At 48.5% G+C, this 22,645-nt stretch overlaps 7 protein-coding genes across 7 annotated transcripts; 5 read left to right on the top strand and 2 right to left on the bottom strand.

Annotated features, from left to right (window-relative positions):
- Window positions 1-5,402: 5,402 nt before the first annotated feature.
- On the bottom strand, window positions 5,403-5,996 carry ATNIH1004_010838 (uncharacterized protein; the record flags this gene model as incomplete). Its single annotated transcript, XM_033575406.1, has 2 exons — window positions 5,403-5,552; window positions 5,652-5,996. The coding sequence occupies 2 exons, from the start codon at window positions 5,994-5,996 to the stop codon at window positions 5,403-5,405; spliced, it is 495 nt and encodes a 164-aa protein (XP_033421261.1).
- A 2,417-nt stretch (window positions 5,997-8,413) lies between these two features.
- Window positions 8,414-8,708, top strand: ATNIH1004_010837 (uncharacterized protein; the record flags this gene model as incomplete). Its single annotated transcript, XM_033575405.1, has 2 exons — window positions 8,414-8,532; window positions 8,612-8,708. The coding sequence occupies 2 exons, from the start codon at window positions 8,414-8,416 to the stop codon at window positions 8,706-8,708; spliced, it is 216 nt and encodes a 71-aa protein (XP_033421260.1).
- Window positions 8,709-9,256: 548 nt separating this feature from the next.
- ATNIH1004_010836 (uncharacterized protein) lies at window positions 9,257-10,585 on the top strand (the record flags this gene model as incomplete). Its single annotated transcript, XM_033575404.1, has 1 exon — window positions 9,257-10,585. The coding sequence occupies one exon, from the start codon at window positions 9,257-9,259 to the stop codon at window positions 10,583-10,585; it is 1,329 nt and encodes a 442-aa protein (XP_033421259.1).
- Window positions 10,586-12,243: 1,658 nt separating this feature from the next.
- Window positions 12,244-13,075, top strand: ATNIH1004_010835 (uncharacterized protein; the record flags this gene model as incomplete). The annotated part of the gene is made up of 2 exons (XM_033575403.1): window positions 12,244-12,312; window positions 12,668-13,075. The coding sequence occupies 2 exons, from the start codon at window positions 12,244-12,246 to the stop codon at window positions 13,073-13,075; spliced, it is 477 nt and encodes a 158-aa protein (XP_033421258.1).
- A 357-nt stretch (window positions 13,076-13,432) lies between these two features.
- Window positions 13,433-14,832, top strand: ATNIH1004_010834 (uncharacterized protein; the record flags this gene model as incomplete). Its single annotated transcript, XM_033575402.1, has 6 exons — window positions 13,433-13,468; window positions 13,618-13,942; window positions 14,037-14,128; window positions 14,210-14,281; window positions 14,361-14,491; window positions 14,565-14,832. 6 exons carry the CDS (start codon window positions 13,433-13,435, stop codon window positions 14,830-14,832), a joined length of 924 nt encoding a protein of 307 aa, XP_033421257.1.
- A 398-nt stretch (window positions 14,833-15,230) lies between these two features.
- On the bottom strand, window positions 15,231-17,878 carry SNF1 (serine/threonine-protein kinase; the record flags this gene model as incomplete). Its single annotated transcript, XM_033575401.1, has 4 exons — window positions 15,231-15,775; window positions 15,840-16,457; window positions 16,535-17,370; window positions 17,466-17,878. The coding sequence occupies 4 exons, from the start codon at window positions 17,876-17,878 to the stop codon at window positions 15,231-15,233; spliced, it is 2,412 nt and encodes an 803-aa protein (XP_033421256.1).
- Window positions 17,879-18,734: 856 nt separating this feature from the next.
- On the top strand, window positions 18,735-22,456 carry ATNIH1004_010832 (ubiquitin-associated-like domain-containing protein; the record flags this gene model as incomplete). The annotated part of the gene is made up of 8 exons (XM_033575400.1): window positions 18,735-18,821; window positions 18,877-18,945; window positions 19,018-19,054; window positions 19,119-19,262; window positions 19,323-20,561; window positions 20,618-21,066; window positions 21,118-21,404; window positions 21,733-22,456. The coding sequence occupies 8 exons, from the start codon at window positions 18,735-18,737 to the stop codon at window positions 22,454-22,456; spliced, it is 3,036 nt and encodes a 1,011-aa protein (XP_033421255.1).
- Between the last annotated feature and the right edge of the window lie 189 nt (window positions 22,457-22,645).

The raw sequence follows: 22,645 nt of genomic DNA, 5'->3' as shown, positions 1-22,645 counted from the left end.
TTCATGGTCCTGTGAACGCGGAAAATCAAAAGGAATTTTGTGCCATTCATTCCTGAGTGGGTAAGTGCGTCTTTATAGTAGTCTCTCGCTCAGTGTCACCCCGTTCTCCCGATTCGATGGAACAGATGCGTGTGGTCTATACAGAAGGCTAGGGATGATATCATGCTCGCATGCCCAACTGCACTTAGCCGTGGCCAACCGTCTATTATTAATGAGTTTTCCGATTGTTTGAAGCGGTTAGAATCCTGCATCTGCTTGCTGATCTTGCCGATTGTTCGTGACCCGAGTGACACAGCTCTTGGTGGCTGCCATGCTTCTGGTTTATTTTCCGTTTTTATACATGAGCCATCTTGGTGGCGGTCACGCAACCTCTCTTGTGACTTTTCTCTTCTTTGATTTGATTTATTTGCTTTCTATCGGTGTCTCCTTTATTTCCATTACTAATATTGGATTTGCTTTCGGCCATTGAGCCCAATATACCTCGAGGCGCCATAGGCGAACCTCGCAGCTGGGTTTAGTCCCGTTAGCAACGCTCGGAACGAGGAGTACAACTTCGACCCAGCTCAATGGATCGCAGATCCTTTGAGTTCCTACCCTCCCTGGTGTGTCTCACCCGGGATGAGCGAGTGTGCCATACTTGTCAGGCATGATTATCCTCTGCTTATCTCCGATACCCCGAGATTGCCTCCGTGACCTTATTATCCTTACTGCTTCATCCTTCGCACTCATATGTCATTGGTGTAGCTCACCGTGTGTTAGAGATCTCGTCGATGTGACCGGTTGTGAATGCCTCTGATTATCCCATTCGTGCCATGTCGGGCTCTTTCAATACCTCTCGGTGTAAATGCCAGCTGGGCTGATTCGACATTGCCTATACTAATTCAAGCTGACGTTCATCGATTCGAGTCCTGGTCACACAATCTCTGGCGGCAGAGTACTATGGCTTTTGTCCACGGGGAGTATTCGGTTCGCTTGAGCAGGGGATAGCCTGGATAAGGTGCAGTTCCTTTTCTTCTCCTTCCGTCTTTTTTTTTTTCTTTTCTTTTTCCGCCTTTTGCTTTTTCTCTTTTTCTTTTTGATTCCCCCCCCTCTTTGGTTTCTTTGATTTGCTGCGCCTTACACATGATTGATTAGAAAACGTGCTCCCACAATTTAAAAGGATGACAGACAAAGCTGTTATGAAGAGACATCTTGGGCAAAAAAAAGTTTATTTTAAACTAAACCCATTAAATCCACTATATAATCTATCGTTTTTCTTCACCCACTCGATATCCCCTTCCACACTTAGTGATATTACTCATTCAATTATGGCCCACCAAGCAACTTCAACCGCTCATATTGACCCATATCATACATCCTGCATAGGCGGAAAGACGGTTCAGACATGCCGCAATTGCGCGGGTAATGCACCACGGTACACTTCTGACCCCGTTTTGACTTCTGTTATAGACTCAGACTGACGTGCTATAGAAATTCGATCTGTAGCTGCTGCAGCGGCCGTGGCTTCACTATTTTCGCCTGCACACATTGCAACCCTGTTGCACAGACCCCAGCTTCATTCCAAGGTTCCACGCCCGATTCGTCCACTCCGGCTTCTCCAGCATCCTTGAGTAGAAGTTCTTCAACCTCTCTGTCTTCAAGGAATGACCTGAGGCAGAATAATACATGGAGACGGCTTTGAGAATGGTAACGAAGGATTAAGAGGCAGACGAATCGGGACTATTGCCAATACGCCCTGTGGCTCATCGGGCATGTGACGGATATAAGGAAGGCATTTGTCTCCTTGCGTAGACTATGTGTGTACTGGCTGCAATGCCTTGTGATTTTATTTATTGTTGACTCTGGGTTATTTGGCGCCGTGGAGTGGCAGGGCGACCTATATAGATGGTCACCTATAGTATAGGTTTTTTGGGGGATTGTGCTTTTCATGATTGAATTTCTTACTCTTTCTATTCTCTTAAACTTCGTATGCTCTTTCCATTTGAAGATGTTATGTCACTAATACAATTGGGTATAAAGAACGAGAAAGCATCGCTGTATACAGAATATATGTGATTTGTCTTGTTTAATCAGAGCAAGAGGAAGGAACAAGTAGTACAGCAGTTTGACTATAGGGATGATCCAATAACAATGTGAAGATCTGTACGGTTCACCGAATTCGGCATATGGCAAAAGAATATACTGGTAAGGGGATTTTCCCTACGTATGTATAACCTGTAGGTTTTACTATTTTTCAACTTAGCCCACGGACCCAGGAAGAAGCTGAAGCCCTTGTTAGACAGTGGCTCATATCTCCGTAATGCTAGGCGCACATATGGAGACCTATGGCTTGATATCCCAGAAGACTGGGTGCATTTTTATAATGTGTCTCAGAATCATAAGAAAGTATATTATTCCAGAGACAGACATCCGTAGGCTGAAATCCCTGAAATTCCGACTTTCGACCCGATTATCAGCCCCCGGGCTTGGGGGATTGGGACCAAGATGTTAAAGAACTCCCGGAGTCATCACAGCTATTATATCTGCAAGGCAGTACAGGACCAAGGTAGATTCTAGATGGCGCTATAGCTCAGCCATTTACACCGGGACCCTGAGTAGTGGTGCCTGTGTGACCTCGCTATCCAATGCATATAGCCCGTCTTTATTATCGAATTCTATGAACCCCCAACGTTGTGGATCATTGTCTGTGTGTCATGGAGAGAATGGTTGTCCATCGTAAAGGTTTCCCAAATCTGGCCTCTGCGGAGGCGAGACGGGCGCGGTCTCACAGGTCAGGTTTCGCCGTGCCATTTGATAGCAAGTACGTGTGCGTTCGTTCCTTCACTGATAGTATCGAATCGTTGGCATATCTGTTAGGAAAGACTTTTCAAGGCGTGTCCTGCCGGATAAGGAATAAAAATGGAATTCGGGCCGGGTTGAAGCTGTCGCGAGGGAACTCGATGTTGACATCGAACCGTAAGAAATTGACATTAGTATTATGCGAAGGTATTTGTGTGACCGTGTTGTGCCAATGGACGTCAGTCTAAACCTTCCCCACGGGGATCGGTCATCATGCGAGGGCTAGATGGCAGTTTAGCATTTCAACACATTCTCCTTTCTCTTCTGCTTCATCTATCTCGACGTATGGTGGAACCTAAGAATAGTTTCAATCATAGATTGACAGAATAATCCCTTTCCAACATAAGAAAGTCATATCCCATTGGGTTAGTTTAATATACACGAAACACGATGATTCACCACTCATACTACCTGAAGATTCCAGAAATCCAGACAGACTGGGAAAGCACCCTAAATTCACCAAGAACAATCCCAGCTAACATTATTTGGCGGAAAGCGCGGGTACACAGCCAACGGTGGTTACCATTATTTGGAAATTGGCTGCGGTTGTGCCCCAGAGGAGCTCAAAGATATATCCCAATAAGCAGTGTGACTTATCAAACTGCATTTTGGTGCTATTCCGTGATATGTACTGTTGCTTTAGCCTGTTCCAGGCTGGAAGTCCAGGGGCCAACTCCTTTCAGACTTGGGGGGATCTCACCCAATTGCCCGTACACCCTGGGACACTCTGAATAGATCCAGGTCGTACAACAAAACAGGGAATGTCTTTCTTCATCACTGGCTGCAGTGCAGGTGGTCCCAGAATGATCGGTATATCCGAGGGTTCACTCTGCAGCCGAATCATACAGCATCGTCGTATCCTGCGGCGCGTTTACCGCGGCGATGTTCATGGTCTGGAGTCGTAACCGGAGCCATCCCTTTTTCACTCCGGGGCAATAAGTTCCAGATTAATATGGTAGACAAGACGGACCCTCGTATGTCCATATTGGCTGGGGACGCTAGTAAGAGGCAAACGTTCCCTCGTTTGGTATAGTTTGCTGCCTCACTCATAATCGACGTTTCTGTCTTACTAGGAAACATGTGCGCGGTGTGTTACTCTTCTCGACTAACGCGTATAGCCACGCATCGCAACTGGATCCTGCTCTGTTCCCTACACGATGCTCTAGTATGTAGTCAATTCGTATCCGTATGCAAGCGGAGAGGCGCTAGTGCTCACGGAGTGAAGAATAATAAGTACGTATGCCGAGTGAGTCTCGATAGGTATACGAATATAAACCAGCATTCAATGTCCTTTCGAGACGTCATCACTTCCAGCTCCTGTCCACAACCCATAATCGTCTTGTCAAAATGGTCTCTTACCGAGTGTAAGCCCTTTTGAAATGTGAAGATTCATGCTTTGTATGGATATATTCCTTATGGTTCTGTGGTTGTGACGCACTGTCTGATAGTTATATATTGCTTCATTGATCTATTGGGGGTTGTTTCACCTAACTTTTTGCTGTTGTTTCTCCGGTATATTAAGTGCTATAAGTTCGAAGTAGTTGGATTCTGGCTACTTTGCTGACCTAAAATACATTGAAAATAGTAAGCGGCCTCATATCCGTGAGTTGAATTCTAATATCATTGTCATTTAAAAGACGAACAAAGAGCTCCATCCTGACGCTCAGTCAAGCTCTCATTTCCAACACAGTGATGACACCAGAGGATCCCATGAGGATTGTACTTCTGCTCGATCTTACGAAGGCGTGCATAGCTTGGTGCGAACAGCGAGCACTGCCAATCAGGCTCATATGTATCTGCCTATATCCAGATTAAATATCAGTAACGATCAAAGTCTGATTTGAATGGAGAGAACCGCACCTCATTATAATATGCCCCAGAGTCAGGTGAAAGCCGTCACAGTGCATGCCCCATCTCGTTCGTCATCTCTTGCGTTGTCTGACGAGCAATGGATACTGCCATGCTATCATCCCAGTTTTGAGATGTATAAGATGGACCACGTAGTCTCGTCAGGCTGGGCTCAAGGCATTGTTTACTGGCTTCCTGCTGCCAGACAAAGAGTCTGATGTTGATAGGTCGGATACTCCATTCTGTAAAGTAACCAGGTTAGATATCTTCAAGAGATTCAAGGGAATATTACCTAAGAGACGGATATATCAGACCTTACATGGCGTCAGTTTTGGTCCGGTCTTCTCTCAAGTCTCTACGAGCAATTCGACTTCATTCTCATCCACTTCGAGGGATCAATCGACACGTGCGAGCTGTTCGTTTCACGCCCACGTTCTCAATTGTAGGCATATGCTTGATGAGCTCATACCACGAGGGAGTCCACGTGAGTTAATTCATACTTCACAGTGGAACTCCGAGTGTCCAGGAATCTCTAGTGGTACTATAAGCCCTTTCCCAGTGGGATTGCCTCCATTGTACTAGAACAGGGACCCACCCATTTTGAGTGGTGGCCCAGTACGAGTGTAGGTCTCATGGACGCCCGCGTCCTGTAAGCGGGCGAACTCGCCATGCATCTCTGCTATGAGGCGCCACCAATTCTCAGCGGAGGTGCCATTCTACCCCTCCATGTTGATGCCGATTATGGAAAGCGACTGCACCGGATATTCGTTCACCGTTATATTGAGAATCACACCAAACGCTCCGCCTCCGCGGATAGCCCAGAAGGAGGCCTTTGTTTTGGCAATCATTGGCCGTAAGGATCTTGCCTTCGGGCGTCAAATACATCTTTTCCGAATTATGTCCCGTATTCCATTTGTTCTCAAATACCATTTCCTAGCAAACCGCAAAACAGCCTGTACACGGACCTCTTCGGCCGTATTGGCCACACAAGGGGGATATTTTTCCAATCGATCAGCCTTTCTCCCTGCCTTGGGATATCCAGAAATACTGGTTCCATTAGGATAGATGGGATTGCAGCTACTATTGGCGATGGGAGGCCCGTACACGCTTGCTAGATCCGCGGAATGGAATGTAGGTGAAGTCCAGTTGTAGAGAACTCTTTTGCAGACTTCCGGGTTGTAATTGTTGTGTGTTGGATAGCAGACTGATCCTGGGGGGATGGTGCGAATCAAGCGACCGGAAAGAGTCTTGTTGAGGGAGGTCCAGTCCGATGGGGATAGGCAGCACGTGTCTGAGGGCGTCTGTGCCATTTGTCAGTGAATGAATCAGGGGAGTTTTCTGCTGGGAGCAATGAGTTGTACGCATTTACAATGAGAAAAAGCCACTGCGCATCCTAATAGCCCGAGGGCTGGTATAACCAAAGAATATGAAATATAATCTTTAAATCCACGTACTATTGGTATGTACTTTAATAATCCAAGCGAATCTGCAGTCTTTTATAGAAATTTCTGTCTGGGTGTCCCGCAGAATCTCTATCGCACATAAACACACGTAAATAATTCTGTTTACAGTAACGGGAATTTGTCTAGACCCATGGCTCGTTATTAATCGCCTCGATCTGCATCTGCCAAACTTGAGGGCCAGTATGAATTGCCTAGTTAGGTAAACAGGTACGAATGCAAGCCGAAGTATGGAACCATTGTCATGCTGTACATACAGTTCAAAAAAATACATTAAGAAAATAATAAGAATGATAATATTCAAATTGACCCCGTAGTTTTGACAATTCAATCATCTCGTATAGTAGTATCCAAGGACTATCTATAACTATCTATTCTATGTGACCGCACCATTCTTGTGACAAGGAGCCTAGTCTTATAGTCTAGCCTTATAAATTTCTGAAACAACACTTGATCAAAATTATAGAGCTGGCTCTTACCATTTGATCTTCTTTCCAACCAACCCTTCTACAGCAGGGATTAGCGGCCGAAATTCATATCCATAGTCATCCTATTCGACGTACGCAAAGTGTGGATATGGAACTTCTTTGGCTCCTCATTGTTCAAGAACACCCCCGAGTAGTGGTCAAATTCTGCAAGGACAGGGCTTTGAAATCGGTAACAGAACGGATGTTAGTCACCAAACCCAGATCCAGCAGAAGTATATTATCTACGATTTGAATAGGCGGGATATAATCCAGCTTCAACTGGCGGGATCGCGCAGGGAGATACAACAAACACTGGTCTAGAATTCCATAGAGCATTTTCTTCTGTTCATCGTTATAGGACGCGACTAGGATTCCCTCGTATGGAACCTCCCAGTTAACCGATTTACACGCTGCACAGGTAGCGCAGATCACCGTGGTTCCAGCGCTGGTCATGCATCTGGGCATAGCTTCATGCCCATTGCTGAAGATTGGGACTAAGGGACTACAACAGTCGTAGACAGAGGGCCTCTTTAATCTGCATAGTGTGACTCCCTGCGTGGGGACCATCATCGATCTCGTTGGGTCCTGCACCCGTGAACCATGGCAAGGCAACAATCTAGCCTCTGTTAAGGAAGAATTGTAGGAGAACTCATTCATTTGCCTAGGAAATGGTTGATGCGCATAGCTTTAACGGCCTTGACATATCCTCCTGGAATAGAATAGACTTGAGAATGTTCATGACGGCATCATGGATCTGCAGGTTGATTTCATTGAGTCGCAGCCGCTTGTGACTGAGGAGGAGCTCAGGAGCTCGGATTCCACCATGTGCGCCATTCGGGTGAATCGATGTGGTAACATAGTACCTGGTGCTTGTTTTGATCCAGGATGGATAAGAGATCCTGGACCGCATCGACAATCTTTCAACTGGGATATCATCTTAAGGTTTTTAGAGACCAATTCACACGCTACCTAGATGGATTAGTAAAGTGATAAGTCCCACATGGGCATAACAAGCATACCATTGGTAGTCACCACCTTGAACAGTTCATGCAATAGGTACAACCAATGCATGTTCAGCGCATGAAGCCATGGGGGATCCTTTGTGTTTTGAAATCGTGAGCACACATGCGCATCTTGGCTACGCATCACCTGGAACCGTTTCTGCCCCAGATCTGGCAGATATTTCCGATATTCACCCGTAAGCTTCAGCAATTGTGGTCTAGAAATGACGTGAAATTACTTGTATGACGAGGAATGCTTAGGAAACACCGATGAGCAGCGTCGGGGGCATCGAATGATATTAATAGGGATTCCATGGAGAGTGAACAACATGGTCGAATATAACCCCACACTCATCCCCACATGTGGAGAGCAGCAAACAACATATCTGGTGGTGACTTGTCTGATTCCTCTTTTTCAATGTCGAGAATGACTAAACCAGTCGAAGAACAGCTTCAATCGATAAGAATACGACAGACGGTAACAAAATAGAAACTCAAGACCACCTCAATATGTAGCGCTACTCGTGCCAAATAGAAAGCCCTTATGAACTAGTATACACCGTCCAATAATGAGAGGACCATATCACTAAGCCACGGTAGATGGATTCCACAAAATGGAAAAATAGATTCCACCACTACATTTATCCAGAGCGGAAATTTTATCACTTACAAATCTACGCTAATATATTTGGTCTCATCGAGTAACGTGTAAACGAAAGGTTGAAAATCGTGGAAAACTCTCTTGGACTGATAAAACCTTTAGTAAGAAGAATCCTGGCGTGTATATTTTTTTGGCACAATGGCTCCATGGGAGATTGTAGAACTCGAGTCCGTGTGGATGTACTTCCACGGCAAATGTAGCCAACCATTCAAGGAAATTGCAGATGATCTTATGCAGTATGGTGATATAATGACCGAGTCCGAAAGAAGCCCAGATCCATAGAAACTCTTTACTCACTGATACTGACCAGCTTTCGTTGGACGATAATGAATACAGGCACACGCTAGATCGCATGGGCCCAGCATTTATCTTCAAGTTCCTGAATATGAATGAGTTTCTGGATCGTCGAGACTTGATACTGGTCAACGGGTAATACACATGTGGGGTATTAATTTGAACTTCCGCGTCAACGTCCTAGATGCCTCCCTCTACTCTATCCCGCAAATCGGTTCAATTTTGGCGAGGATTTCGACGGGTTGAAAACGCTGTTGGCCACTCTGCCGCCATTAGAAAGACCTAATCTCGCATTTGACATACGATAATTGACGTCTTTTAGTTTTCGAGAATATGTTTGTCCTGTATATGGGGGAGCGTCTTTGCGAATGGGGGTTTGCAAGCTGGGACGATGAGAGACTGGGTAGAATGGGATTTCCCCACTGACACGCACAGGTTGTTTATCCGAATGGTTCCTGCTACCAGAGAAAAATTGGGTGCCATAGAAGCAGGGAGCTATGTGAGATGTTATTCTGGAACGGAAAAGGGGTTGCGCAAGAAGCTCAATGAAGAGTGAAGCGAGAATATTTAAGACTACATTGATTTCCCCGCATTGGAAACGATGTAAGATTATGTTATCAGTAAGCGCCACTCTTTCTGTATAATTCACCCATCGTATTCCTCTCCCAATAAGGGAAGCATTACGCCATGCCCCAATCTAAGCCGTGGTCGTTCCCACGTCCTCCCCCCGATATCACTCTCATCAATGCGAATGTTGTCGATGTTGAGACAGGTCGCATAATTCCCAACTGCAGCATCCGCATCAAAGAGGGGTTTATCATTGATGTTGGCCCAATAGAAGAGGCCAACGAGGATGGAACACATGTCGTCAACCTCAAACACCGGTATCTGTGCCCCGGCTTGATCGACTGTCACGTCCACTTGACTGCGACTCCAGGAGGATTCTCCCTGAAGGATCTGTTCGCCGCCAATGCCAATACTCTTGCCTACCGGGCTGCCTACGTTGCTCGAGAGATGCTCTTCCGCGGTTTCACCACCGCACGAGATACCGGGGGTGCTGATGCCGCGCTACGTGACGCTATCGCGGAGGGCCTTCTGACAGGACCCCGTCTCTTCATTGCTGGCAAACCCCTCTCCCAGACCGGAGGACACGGGGACCTCCGTGCCCCATACCAGGGGGAAGAGCACAAATGCTGTGGCGGACAACACGCACCGTCACTGGGTCGCATCTGCAACGGCATCCCGGAGTGTCTAGAAGCAGCTCGTGATGAACTTCGCCAGGGTGCCGATTTCCTCAAGATCATGTGTGGAGGAGGCGTCGCCACGCCCACCGATGCCCTGGACATGCTGCAGTTCACTCCGGAGGAGATCCGCGCCATCACCACCACCGCTGCGTATTCCAAGACGTACGTCACCGCGCATGCCTACACGTGCCAGGCTATTCGGCATGCCGTCGATAACGGGGTGCGCGGAATCGAACATGGGAATTTTATCGACCCCCCGACGGCACGATACTGCCAGGAGAAAGGCATCGTCTTCACTCCGACTCTTGTCACGTACCAGGGCATGTCAGAGCCGCCCTTCGATCGCTTCCTGGATGAATTCAGTCAGAAGAAGAACCGTCAGGTGCTGGATGGGGGACTTAAGGCACTCGAGATTCTCCGCGATGCTGGTGTGACTTTGTGTTATGGGTCGGATCTCCTGGGAGGTCTGCATCCCATGCAGAATCGGGAGTTCAGCATCCGTGCGGCTGTGTTTAGCCCCGTGGAGATCCTGCAGTCGGCGACAGTCAACGCGGCCAAGTATCTTGGCATGGAGGGTAAACTGGGTTGTATCAAGCCAGGTGCTCTGGCTGACTTGCTGGTACTGAGCGCCAATCCCCTGGAAGATGTAAGTGTATTGGACAGGATTGAGATTTCACTGGACGGATTGTTCAAAGACGGACGCACTGTCTTATCCAAGGTCGATGGGCTGTCGGTGGACTCTCACTATGATATCCATCGCATTCAGAGATGAGTCGGCCGTCCAACCGGATTAGTATATCATATTTGGAGCTGTATGGGATATTCTCTATTGTCTTCAGGTATATACTTCCGCAGGACAATAGCTTCATATATATCGACATATTTATGTTATTACAGTTAGTATAATGGCCTTGTGAAAGATCTCGACTCCAGAGTACCAAATAGGTCAGAATCTAAAATGTTCTTTGAACTATACACAAGGGCAAGAAAACCGACATCAAGAAAATATGCCACAATACGAACAAGAGTAAACAATCCATCGCTACACATAAAGATCCAAATCTACTCAGAATGGTTGTTCCTACCCCCAAGTCCTGCCGTCTTTCTCCCTATGGGACCTGACAAGATGCTCTCTCAATTTGTCTTTTCGGCTGAATGCCTTCGAACACCCATCCTTATGGCATTTATATGCAAATGGGGATATATGAATTGTCCTGAGGTGGCGAACGAGGTCGATCTCCCGGTTGAATGGCCGTTTGTACGTGCATCCTTCCCACTTACAGCTGAAGGACGATACGGGAGTGTCTCTTCTGAGCGAATCTTCGTTAGTCCTAGAGTCTTGGGCGGATCTATAGTATTGGAAATACCGTCGTTTCCTGTCACTAGGGTAATCACTCCCCGTCTGGGAGTCGAGGCTAGTTGATAATTCGGTCGGGCTTGAGGTCTCAGTCCTATGATGATCTAGCGATGGCCAATTTGTCGGTGGGCTTGTGAAGCTGTTGGCGCTATGCTGATTGTTGCTGTGGAAGTTGGCCAAATCCTCGGAGTAGGCGCCCACGTAGATTCGGGGAGATTGAGGAATAATAGTGCTGGTATTGTCAGTATAAGAAGCAATTGTGTGCGACTTGAATCCAGGATCGATCGAAGTATTGACCACGAGAGAGGCCTCAGACAGCAGCTCACGGTAGCTACAGTCCCACAGTAAGAGGGTATCAGGCAGGTCAGAGGGTGATCCAGCACACCAAGTTACCGAGGCAGGATTATCACCCATCTGGTCTGCTGGAAGTTGTATATAACGAATGGAAGAGAAACGAACAGTGGTTTCAACGAAAGGACCGTCGCAGTCGACGAGCGCTCAAGTTTTGCCTGGTTGACTGTTGATCTGCGCTCTTGTAGGACATCAACGAGTTAAATATCCGTGGTGAAGGCACAAGACCATACGTCAGGGATGATCGAGGTCCGACAATGGTAGACATTGTCGGACAGCAATGACGTGACCATGGAGGTGTGTGCAGTAAATTCACTGGCAGACAAGCATCCTCTTTGTCGTTTGCCACGCCGAACCCATGCAGCCAGAGGGCTTCTCGCGTGTCGATCCTCGCGAGCTCTTCGAATTAGATGGCAGTTGACCACTGCAGATAATCTGAGAGTTTTGTTGATTCGCTCAGTCAGATCGAATTCGCCACCGTATCTCTCCTTATTATCAATAAATGCAACATACGGAACGGCAGGAAACGCGAATTTGGCTGCTGATGTTGTGTTCTCACTTTCATATCCCCATTCATCCTTCCAGCCGAAAGATGCTTTTATTCATTGATTCCACGAGTTAAAATGAAAGAATGCAGGCGAGGTTGGTCAGGCTCGGTGACGTCATTCGAGGCGCTTTGCAAGGCTGTAGGAAGATGGGTCTGAGGGCACAATTTCTCAAGAATGAACTCCCAGGTCCCTTTGATCTTACATTCTAGGACCCTCCTGAAGCTCATGGCCCCATGGAATAAGGTATTAGGTACGAGTTAATCATGTTGAAGAGACCACAGTTATAACCATGGTCAGCCCAGACTTGCGCCAAGGTCGGGATAAAGAGCAGTCAGTCGGAGTTCCTCTCGAAATGATATACACAACCATAAATCCATCAGTCTGGAGGAATCAATCCAGCCAAACATCGATACCACTATTCCCAGCCCCATGTTCCGGCGCAGCGGAAAGCCAGTGTCGTGCGAGCCCTGTCGCACAGCCAAAGTGCGCTGTGACCACAGTACCCCTTGTCTGCCATCGCTGTCGCTCGCGGAGGACCAGCAATAAGGTCAATTCATCGCATCTTATTCTCTCTGCTGCTTCTCTGACTATACCAAAGTGCTATTATCATCCCGCCCCTTTGACGCGAAAGAAAGCTCAACCACCGACCGGGCCTCAGAGATGCCGACAACGCCGGGCTCCTGATTACACCCCCGTGGACCAGACGGTAGACATCGCAGGTCAGGCTGTGCAGAGCCCTGTCTCGTCATTGAGCCCCTCAGAAACTTCTGCATTCCTTGGTTCAACCAGCTATATCTCCGTCTTCAAAGAACCCCGTCATGGGTGTCCTGCTGAGCTAGCAGGTCGCTTCACGCCGAGTTCGAGCGCTGGCGAAACGATCAAGGTCGCACGACCGGCGCGACTGGTCTCGGTGGTGGATTTCCACTACGACATGATCTCCTGCTACTACCACCGGGGACGTTTCACGATCGTCCCCGCGCCGTTGGTTCTGACGCCTCTTAAGTAGCTGCAGCAATACCTTGAGAACCAACCGTACGACGCCGTAAAGGATTGGCAGTCCTGTGATTGATAACAACTCCTCCAGTCCCTTGCAGATGGTGTCGAGCTCGACCTCACCGGAGGAATTCTTCTCATTGTTCACGGGGAAGAGACTACGATTGGAGTTTGTCGGGTTCCTGTTCGCCATGTCTGGAGTGGGCGCATTGGGTCGATACGCGCCAGATGATATCTTTTGAGATCAGAGATGGCGAGCAGGTGAACGTAGAATTGTTCACGGAGATGCTGCTCGCTTGTAAAGCCTGTTTGGATATTTGTCGGCACCATGGCGATGCGAACGATCTGACGATATGGAGGCCCTATACCCATGCGTGTCTGGGGTTTGAAGTACTGGGCGAAACCAGTAAGGTCTACGCATTCCCTTCGATAGTGATGGACAATCTTATGTGCTCAGTACTCATTGGACTACTTATCAAACTCTAGTCCTCGTGCCTACAGCCTCTTCAGCGAGCTGATCACTGACGTATATACTACTGCTCTGCACCAACACAGCCAATATTCCAGAAACGTTCCATTTTACCTGTCCGAAACCCACAAGAAGATGCTAGCCTGCTACACCGAACTGACAAGAACGTGGCCACGCTTCTTGGGCGACCCCCTCGGCTTCCACATCACTACTGCGATGCGCCCTTACCGCTAGTCATCGCGGATGATGACCCCGTGCAGGACCAGACATCCATTGATACCATAATTCACAAGCTGGATGGCGCGGGCTGGAACCGTGAAGGACGCTTTCACCCCGCAATTATGCTGCGCATCCGACATATTTTCTCCACCCTGCGCGAACGGGTCCTCGAGCTAGGACTGGGAAATCGTGGTAATGACGCTGGAGAGCATTTATTGTGGGAATACCTCCATACCATCTATCACAACGACTATATTCATGATATATTCTGACTGTCACGAACTAGAAACGCGTACCATGAATGCAAGCGAACATGGGATGCCATTCCCTCGAGATTGTCTAGGCCAATTGATCGTGCAGTTCGAGTACTTTTTAAGTGTATTCCATCTGCAGCACATCCGATGCCGAGATCGAGATAATCCAGGAGGCATGAAAGGACTTTGAGACACGGCGGTGCAGATCCTCACGGTGGTGATCGACCTGACGCGACAATGCTATATGTACGTGATCAAGAAGTATTTCTGCTGGGTTGTACGTCACCCCGCATTGTTTTTGGTCTTCCTTTCATTTCATCCCTAAGTCCGCTTGATACTAACCACAGAACCAACAGTACTTAATAAACGGCATCCCCTCCGCCGGAGTCCTCGTCACCGAACTACTCTGTCACAAACTCTCCAATGCGCCTTTACCATGCTCGACTCCGCGGTCAGAAATCATCCACACCCTTAGCTACCTGATCTCGTGGTTTCGGGGCGCCCGATATCGCCCGCTCGGTGACACGCACCGCGTGCGTTGAGCTGACCAACGTGATCAGTCGCATGTTGGACGATGCGCCGAACTATCAGCCTACTCCTCTCCCTTCTTCTCCGTCAGGGGATGTCGTCCCGGAATTAAAAGTAAAGAACAAGCCCGATCAATCTGGACTCGATAGCGCAGCGGCTGTCCCGATCCTGTCCGATCTCTTTAGTATGGCGGGTGAGGGCTTCCTGAGTTGGCTGGATGATCTGGATTTGGACACTGGCTCTGCGCCCATTTCCTTGAAGACCGCAGCGTCAAGTGTCACCCGGTTGTGGTTGGTCTAATGGATGTAGGCGAGTCATTAACGGTCATTGATTATTTTTACATCAGCAATAAACGAGATATCACGTTTCAAGTAGCATCATCATTAGATGTCAAGGATTCGTCATATGTCATACACCGGCCCACGCATAGAACTTATAATAGCTACGGTTTGTTGCGAGAACCAATGTATAAAGTGCACTGAACGCCAACTATGCCAAATATCGGCAGATCTGGTCAATTACAGAGTAAAAGGAAATCAATCCCCTTCTTCGCTGACATGCAAAGTGTTTAAACAGAATCTCAAACCAGTAGGACTTCAAAAGACAAAGGAACAGTCATTAAACGCCGACCAAATGCAAAAGATCCCTCAATACGCCCAGTTTTTCCTATCCTATTTAGTTAACCCCCTACGGTGGTTCTAGCTTGCGACGGCCAGTTGCGCCACAAGATCAGACGCAACGTCGAGGAATGGATAAGGACTTGTCACCTCCTTCTCCTTATTCCGGAATCGTTTGCTGATAGGATGCCATTCCGCGTCGCCTTCGGCACGAATCACGTTTTGATACCCATCACATTTGAAATCCACCATGAAGTTGTGCTCTTCTAATTGGTAAAGTTGAATATCCACGAAAACCCAAACTCCGTACGCGATCCGCGGAATCGACTGATGCTGTGTAGCAGAAGAAGGACCTGATATGTTTCCGTGTTCAATGGGGATCGAGCTCTTTTCATCAGCAGACGATGGCCCACTCAAATTGAATCGACGGCGGAATTCCCCCAGGTCGCTCCGACTGCTATTCACGCTTCCCGATGAACCAGGAGCCTTAACGCCTTCTTTCAAGAGACGGGCGCGGATGAACCACGGATCCTTGGGGATGTAGTAGTCGGACGGTAGATCAGGATACTTGGTTTGCAGCGGTTTGGATTCGTCTGCGGTCTGTGCATCAGCCCCGATTTGAATGCCTTGAAGAAATTTGTCAGCTAGCGTACAATGGCAAAAATGAGTTGCGTGCATGCTTGAACCAACCTGACTCATCTGGCAGGATATCCCAAACGCCTCCTTGGGCGGCGATCGCCTTGTATAGATAGAGCATCGCTTCATATGGCTGATTCCGCGAGCGGATCCCAAATTGCCATTTCCGGGTCCGTTTTGGCTGATGTGGCGCACTACGAGTTTCAGGAGGGTCTAGACGCAGCTTCTCTAGATCGACGATACTACGTGAGTGAGGCTTCAAAGCTCGAGCCGTTGTCTCTTGTTCCACCCGGTCTCGGTCAGCCTGGCTATGATATTCGTGGGCATCTGCGCCCGTCTGAGCTTGAGTTCGCTTCTCCGCCAGCCGATTTGCAGCCCGAGCCCTTTGCTCTCGCTCGCGTTGCTCCATAAGCTGATCATGAACGTAGGGTAAACTAGTCGGCAGTATTCTGACATGGCTCACACGTGCCTCTTCTAACCCATCTTGGTCATTCTGCTGCGACAGTTGGAAAGGCTGACGTTGGGAACCACTTCGTGTTATGGTAGGTGGAGCAGACTGAACTTCCTGAGAACGAGCAGCAGTTGATCGCTCAGCCGCTGACGGGCGCTGGGAAGCTCTATCTGGAGGCGGAGGAGATACCACCGGACCCATCATGTTATCATCCGTAGGTGCTTCTTCACGTCAGTTCTGGGTACGTTCATGACACGGTAGGGATAAAATAAAGTGCCCAAGATAGATAGAGACTTACAGTTTGTTTGCATCATTTCATTTTCTACAACGATGAAGAAAGCATCTTTGATGGCACTAGGTTCGGGATGTCTCAATGCTTCTTCGATATCCTCGCGGCCATACCCCATGCTCCTTTCCAACTTGGATATGGCCACCTGGTTGATCTTGTGCTGAGCAGAGAGCGGCTTTCCCGGAGCGAGCTTGCGCGGATCAATTGCTTTGTTGGGATTGATATCTGCTGCAATGAATTCCTCGGCCGGTGGTTGCAAATATTTCGGAAGGTCCTGGAGAAACCAAGGATCCTGGCGAATCTCGGGGATTGTAATCCGATGAACTGGGTGTACTTGTAGCATCGACCTAATTAACCGAGCAGCTCCGGAAGATATATACGGAGGCATATGGAAGTTGCCCGCAGCAATTTTCTTGAAAAGGGCCGGGATATAATCATCGTCGAAAGGAAGTCGTCCCACCAATAGCACATATAAGATGACACCACAGCTCCAAACATCGACCTCCGGTCCCGCGTAAAGCTTGCCCGAGATAACTTCGGGCGCGGCATAATTCGGACTCCCGCAACTAGTTTTAAGGAAGTTGCCATCGGTCATAATGTTGCTCAAGCCAAAATCTGCAATTTTGACATTCTTTTCGCTATCAATGAGGAGATTCTCCGGTTTCAAATCACGATGTACGATCTTATGGCGGTGACAGTACTCGACCGCACAAATAATCTGTTGGAAAAACTTGCGAGCTTCAGCATCGTTGCATCTGCCCCTCTTCACCAGGTAATCAAACAATTCCCGTTCGGCGTATTCCAAGACCATAACAATATCAGTTTTAGTGGCTATAACGGTGTAACTGTCACGCAAAACCAGTCAGTTCTCGTCACGTTCTGGGTGGGATGTAGTTCCTTGGGACCCTCGAAGGGATTGAATAGAAAGAAAGCAACGCACAGCTTGATGATGTGAGGGTGCCGTAGCAGTTGGAGGTACTGAATCTCACGCTCAACCCGACCAACCATGTCCCTGGAAAGAAGCTTGCGGCGGGAGATGATCTTCAGGGCGACCTGGCGGCCGCTGGGTTGATGAATCGCCAATTTGACCTTGCCAAACGAGCCCTCCCCCAATATCTTCACTGTTTGGTACTGATCAAGGCGCTGCATGTCCCTCGTGGTCGCTGGCGACTGCCTCGACAGATCGCCGCCTTTCCCGATCGGACGTGAGGGCGGAGGCATAGGCATAGCGGAGAAATTCGAACCGGAGGGGGGAGCGGCACGGTCACGGCGTCGATCTTGATCCCGATAGCTGTCACGGTCGATGGGTGGTAAAGAGACAGAGAGGTCTTCATCATCGAAGGCAGCGGCCATCCTTGGACGCAGCAGACGGACGGCCGGTGGCGGTTCGGCGGCGACGCGGGAGAACGTGACGTGCTCGATCTGGCCGAGTGGTCCTCGGGCAAGAATTCCGACCACACACACAGAGAGAGAAGGCAGGAAATAGAGAAAGAGTCCGAGAAAGAATGAAAGGTCTTCGAAGGTGAATAACTAGGTGCTAGGCCAATGGAAAGGGGGGTAATGGAGGCCAAGAAGAACCGAATTAAGACCAGCCGAATACTCAAAGTCCCCCACAGCCAGCAAGTCAAGAATAGTTGAAAAGTGGAGCGACGATGGAAGTTGGAACAACAGAAGATTCCGGCCGGCGGGGTGGAGGGGCGCGGAAGAGGTTACCGCCCCAGGAAGCGAGGTCAACGGTATTTATTCTACGGACAACAGCTTTGTACCTATTCTACATCTGACAGTAGTAGACGTAATATTAAGGTACCTGGTAGGTATGGTTGTATTAATCTCTTGCTCAACTGCGAACGGTTTAGCAAATACAAGTGAAAGGTACCTGACCATAGAATCGATTCATGCCAGTTGACGGTCCACCATAGAGACAGATATCCAAAGTAGATCGATATTACTATCATTCTACTTTTAAATTACACCCATTCTTCCAGTCATACTTCCAGTCGCGATTTCTTTAAGATGGATGAAGACTGGCTAAGTGGGAAATGCACTGGCCGGTCTTGGCAGCCGCATGTCATGTGGTGGGGAAGCTGTGTCCCTCCTGTAGAGCTGCAGTATCTACTCCATTCTCAGCCTCGCTCCTTGTAGTTTCTCTTCTGTCCCGCAGAAGAACCATCGTGCTGTGTACGGTAGCTTGCCAGTACCAGATCCGAAGATGACTTCGGAACCTACGGAGGAAGCGATTGCGAACTTCGTGAGCTTCACAAGCACGTCGCGGGACCAGGCAATCAGCTTTCTCAAAGTCAGTAGTCGCTAACTACACTGCATTCGCCTCTCAGCTAACTCGAATGGTACAGGCCAATGATTTAAATTCCAACAAAGCCATCAATGCTTATTTCGAAGATCCCACAGGTCCCCACACAGTGGTAAATACATAGCTCTTCAAATTCACCGAGTTTACAGTGAGAGCTGACGAGCACGTTTCACTCACACTACAGCAGACCCCCAATTATCAGAATGACCCGAGCGTTCCTTGTATGTCAATCTCCCATCAGTTACCAAAACAGATTGACCAGTTGACTAAGATTGACCTCTGAAGCATTTCAAATTGAACACTCCGATCCAGTTCTTGGTTCGGCATCTGTTGCCCCTTCGCGGCCGCCTTCGAGTACCAACCTGAGCGAGCAGGCACAAATGTCGACCTTTAATCTGTCCAACTCCGCATCTACACAGGAAACGCCTGGTAAGGCTATGTCTTTCCTAGAGATTCTACCACATCTGCTAACCTTGTCACTATTCACAGCAGATGCGAGCAAAGGTTTGTCGTTAGCCGAACAAGAGGAACGTCAACTTCAACAGGCCGTGGCGATGTCCTTGAACCAAAACCTTGGAAGCCAGGAAACAGGGGTCACAAGTGCAAAACCGACAAGTTTCGGACGGGCGACTCGGGATCATTACGACGAAGGAGCTTGGGCAATGACCCTGTTCAATTCCAGCGCTCGCGAAATCATCATCAGTCCGAATCCTGCAGACAGGAGGAGGGTGGATGGCGAACCAGCGTTCCTCCGCCCCGGGCAAGATAGCTTGTATCTAGGTGGCCTACTGACAATACTTCATTCAATCCCTCTTGCAAGGGAAGCGCTTCTGCTAAGAAACCGTCTGCTTCCCGATTATGGCGATGACCCACAATGGTGGAATGGTCAGCCAATAAATCTTCCCAAGATAGTAACACTACAGGATGTACATGATGGTGACACTGATTGGGACGATATCATCTATGAGACCCAGAGATTAATTGCACTCTTAGATACAACGAACAGAGCGTTTGGTAGCATCGATGCCCTTGCAAGCCTAAATAGCATGTCGACGTACGGTCCAGAAGGGACTGTTGGCAAATTTTTGGAAACATGGCAAGAAGCTGCTGTTCGAGCAGACCCGGGGAATCAGTTGGCAACTGTATTCTCTTCAAGCGCACACAAGCGGCCTCTTTCGACATATGATCCGCCAATCGAAAGGGATTTTTTCATTATTGATCCTTTTGTGGAGCCTGAGCATGGCCAGACCCTGTATGATGTACTAGATCGTACTGTGTGGTCCGATAGACCAGGTGAAGAGCTGGATGATGTATGGCTGGAACATATCGCCGACGTTCTCACCATAAAATTGGAGAGCTCTGATCCATCCAAGTCCATTGATGTGAAGATACCTCCCGTCTTCTACCCTGATAGATATCTCGCCAGTTGCAGAGATGCTGCCCGTGATTTCCGAATGCAGCGACTACAAATTTATGAAGATATCTTCAAGTTGGAAAGCCTTATCAACCATTATACAGCCCCAAAGTCAGCTGCTGGCAGGGGTATGACGTCTCAGGAAATTCTGGAACAAGCTGCGACTGCGGCGCCTATCGTCCTGCAACAGAGTCGTACAAATGGGACGGACGACATCACTTTATCCCCTGAAACAGAAGCCGCGACCGCTAATGCCCAATGGCTAGCTGATGAATTGCGGGAGATCTCCCGCAAGATAGGAGACAAGCTAAAAGGTAGCATTCTAGAACAGTTACAATGTTGACCGTGTGCTAATGACGATATTGATTAGATCTGGAACTACGGAAGGAGAAGGCCATGGGGACCCTTCGCAGCTACTCAAAGGCGCTTACGGAGCCTTCGGCATCCCCAGGAGAACCACCTTATCACAAATACACGCTCCGGGGAGTATGCACTGAGCCGCATGTAACTTATGTTCTTCGGCGCGACGGGTCTCAAACATTAGGAGATGAGCCAGATTCGAAGTCTACGACCGCTCCCGAGTGGCAGTGGTGGCGAATTAGCTTTTCCACAGAGGATGCAAAAACCCGGCAAATGGAGTCGAACCAGGACGGTAGCACGGCGTCAAGGAATGCAGATGTGATCGGGTATACTGCGCGGAAAGTCCGAGAAATTGAAGTGCTGAGGGCAGCACGTGAAGAATCCAAGACCGTTCTCCTTGTATATGCGAATGAGAACTCAATGAGAATGCCGGATGAACCGGCTCCCTCTCACCTTCAAGTGAGTTATCATCCTTGTGGGGAGCCCGGTACAAAGCTGATTCGGTTACAGGAGTTTGTAGATAGGGATAACAAAGCGTTTGAGGCCGAGTTCCAGGACACCGAACCCATGAATACTTCAGAAGATCGGAATCTAGATTTAAATACACCTCCGAGCAACCCGGATACTCCAATGCAGACAGATGAGTATCCGCATGAGCCGGACGGTCCTTCTGCCAATACATTTGATTACCAACCTGGTGTCTTTGATCGAGAAATGGGTCCGGAACAGGAAATGCAGGAAAGGAGTGGACGACCCTTACTGAGTCGGAGTAACACGGGACAAAATCCAGAATCCAGGTGGGATGAGGCTGGTGATGTGAATACATGATCAAGAATTATGTAGAGTTGGCGATATGAACATTTGATAGAAAGGCCTCTGCAATGTATGTATGTACATACAGCTTTTTGCTCCTGCATTTAGGAAGGGAGCTTTCATGAAAAACTGAACTGACTTCCGCTATGATCACACATAGGGATTATTGAAACGAGGTTACTTCCTATGTTGATATTTGGCATGAACATTGTCACCACAACGGTCCCACCGGGAATGTTTGTATGTTGTGTTTGCATCAATCCGACCACCCAACTCCTGAGCTAGCCTGAGGCCATTAGATACGATAAGTAGAACAACCGACGCGCCATCGTTTAGCATGGCACTTGAAAACGATGCCGTGGCAGGAGCAACTATTGAACTGCTCGATTCGCGTCTCCGAAGACTCACCTATCTCCTGACCGGTGATGCCAACTGGACTGGAATCCCCACCGCACCCGCGAAACCAGCTTCCCTAGAGGATAGCGTTTCGCGTCGACTTCTTAGCCTGGAGAGGGGACTTGAAGAGCTGAGCAGAAATAATCCCGCTGTGCGGGATGTTCTTTTCCTCCGTATGATACCCCCGTTCCTTCAATGGATACGTAAGGTAGCTAACATCTACAAAATACAAGATGATCGATTTCCTGACCTTTTCCGTCCCACCCCTGCCCAAAACATCCCGGAGAACTTGACTACTCAGAACCTCGCCTCCATCGTTTTGTCTTATGCCTCTGCGTTTCCCGAAACCGCCTCGCGGCTCACTTCCTTGAACGACCTCCCCATCCCTGACGCGCGGACTTCGGCGTCTCTCATCGAGCTCCAGCCACGATTAGACAAATTGGCGCAGACCCAGGAGGACCAGGCTAAACAAATCTCCGAGCTGCGGATTCGAACGGCACGGGCATTGCAGCGGTGGTATGAAGTTGCTCTTCTGGGCGGTGGCGAATGCTGGGCTGAATGGGAGGGGAGACTTGAGGATGTGGAAAGGGAAGTCAAACGGCAGGAGGTGATGCGTGAAAGGAGGGCTAAGGAGTTATGAGATATCTGGATTTTATGAGATATCTGGATTTTTATTTTTTTTTTCTCGTGGCTTATGTGTTTATGATACCTCGTCTGTTTTGTTTCTGTACGATGCCGAATAGTAGTACTGTATGGAGTACTTAAGCCTAGCCGCTTTAACAGGCCGATAGCATGGAGAATGTATACGATAACTGGAATACTGCGTATA

This window comes from Aspergillus tanneri, assembly GCF_003426965.1.
Source record: "Aspergillus tanneri strain NIH1004 chromosome Unknown AapTan_8_pilon_pilon_pilon, whole genome shotgun sequence".
Classification (NCBI taxonomy): domain Eukaryota; kingdom Fungi; phylum Ascomycota; class Eurotiomycetes; order Eurotiales; family Aspergillaceae; genus Aspergillus; species Aspergillus tanneri.
The sequence above is the reverse complement of the archived record's forward strand: the minus strand, read 5'-3'. Positions and strand labels throughout refer to the sequence as shown.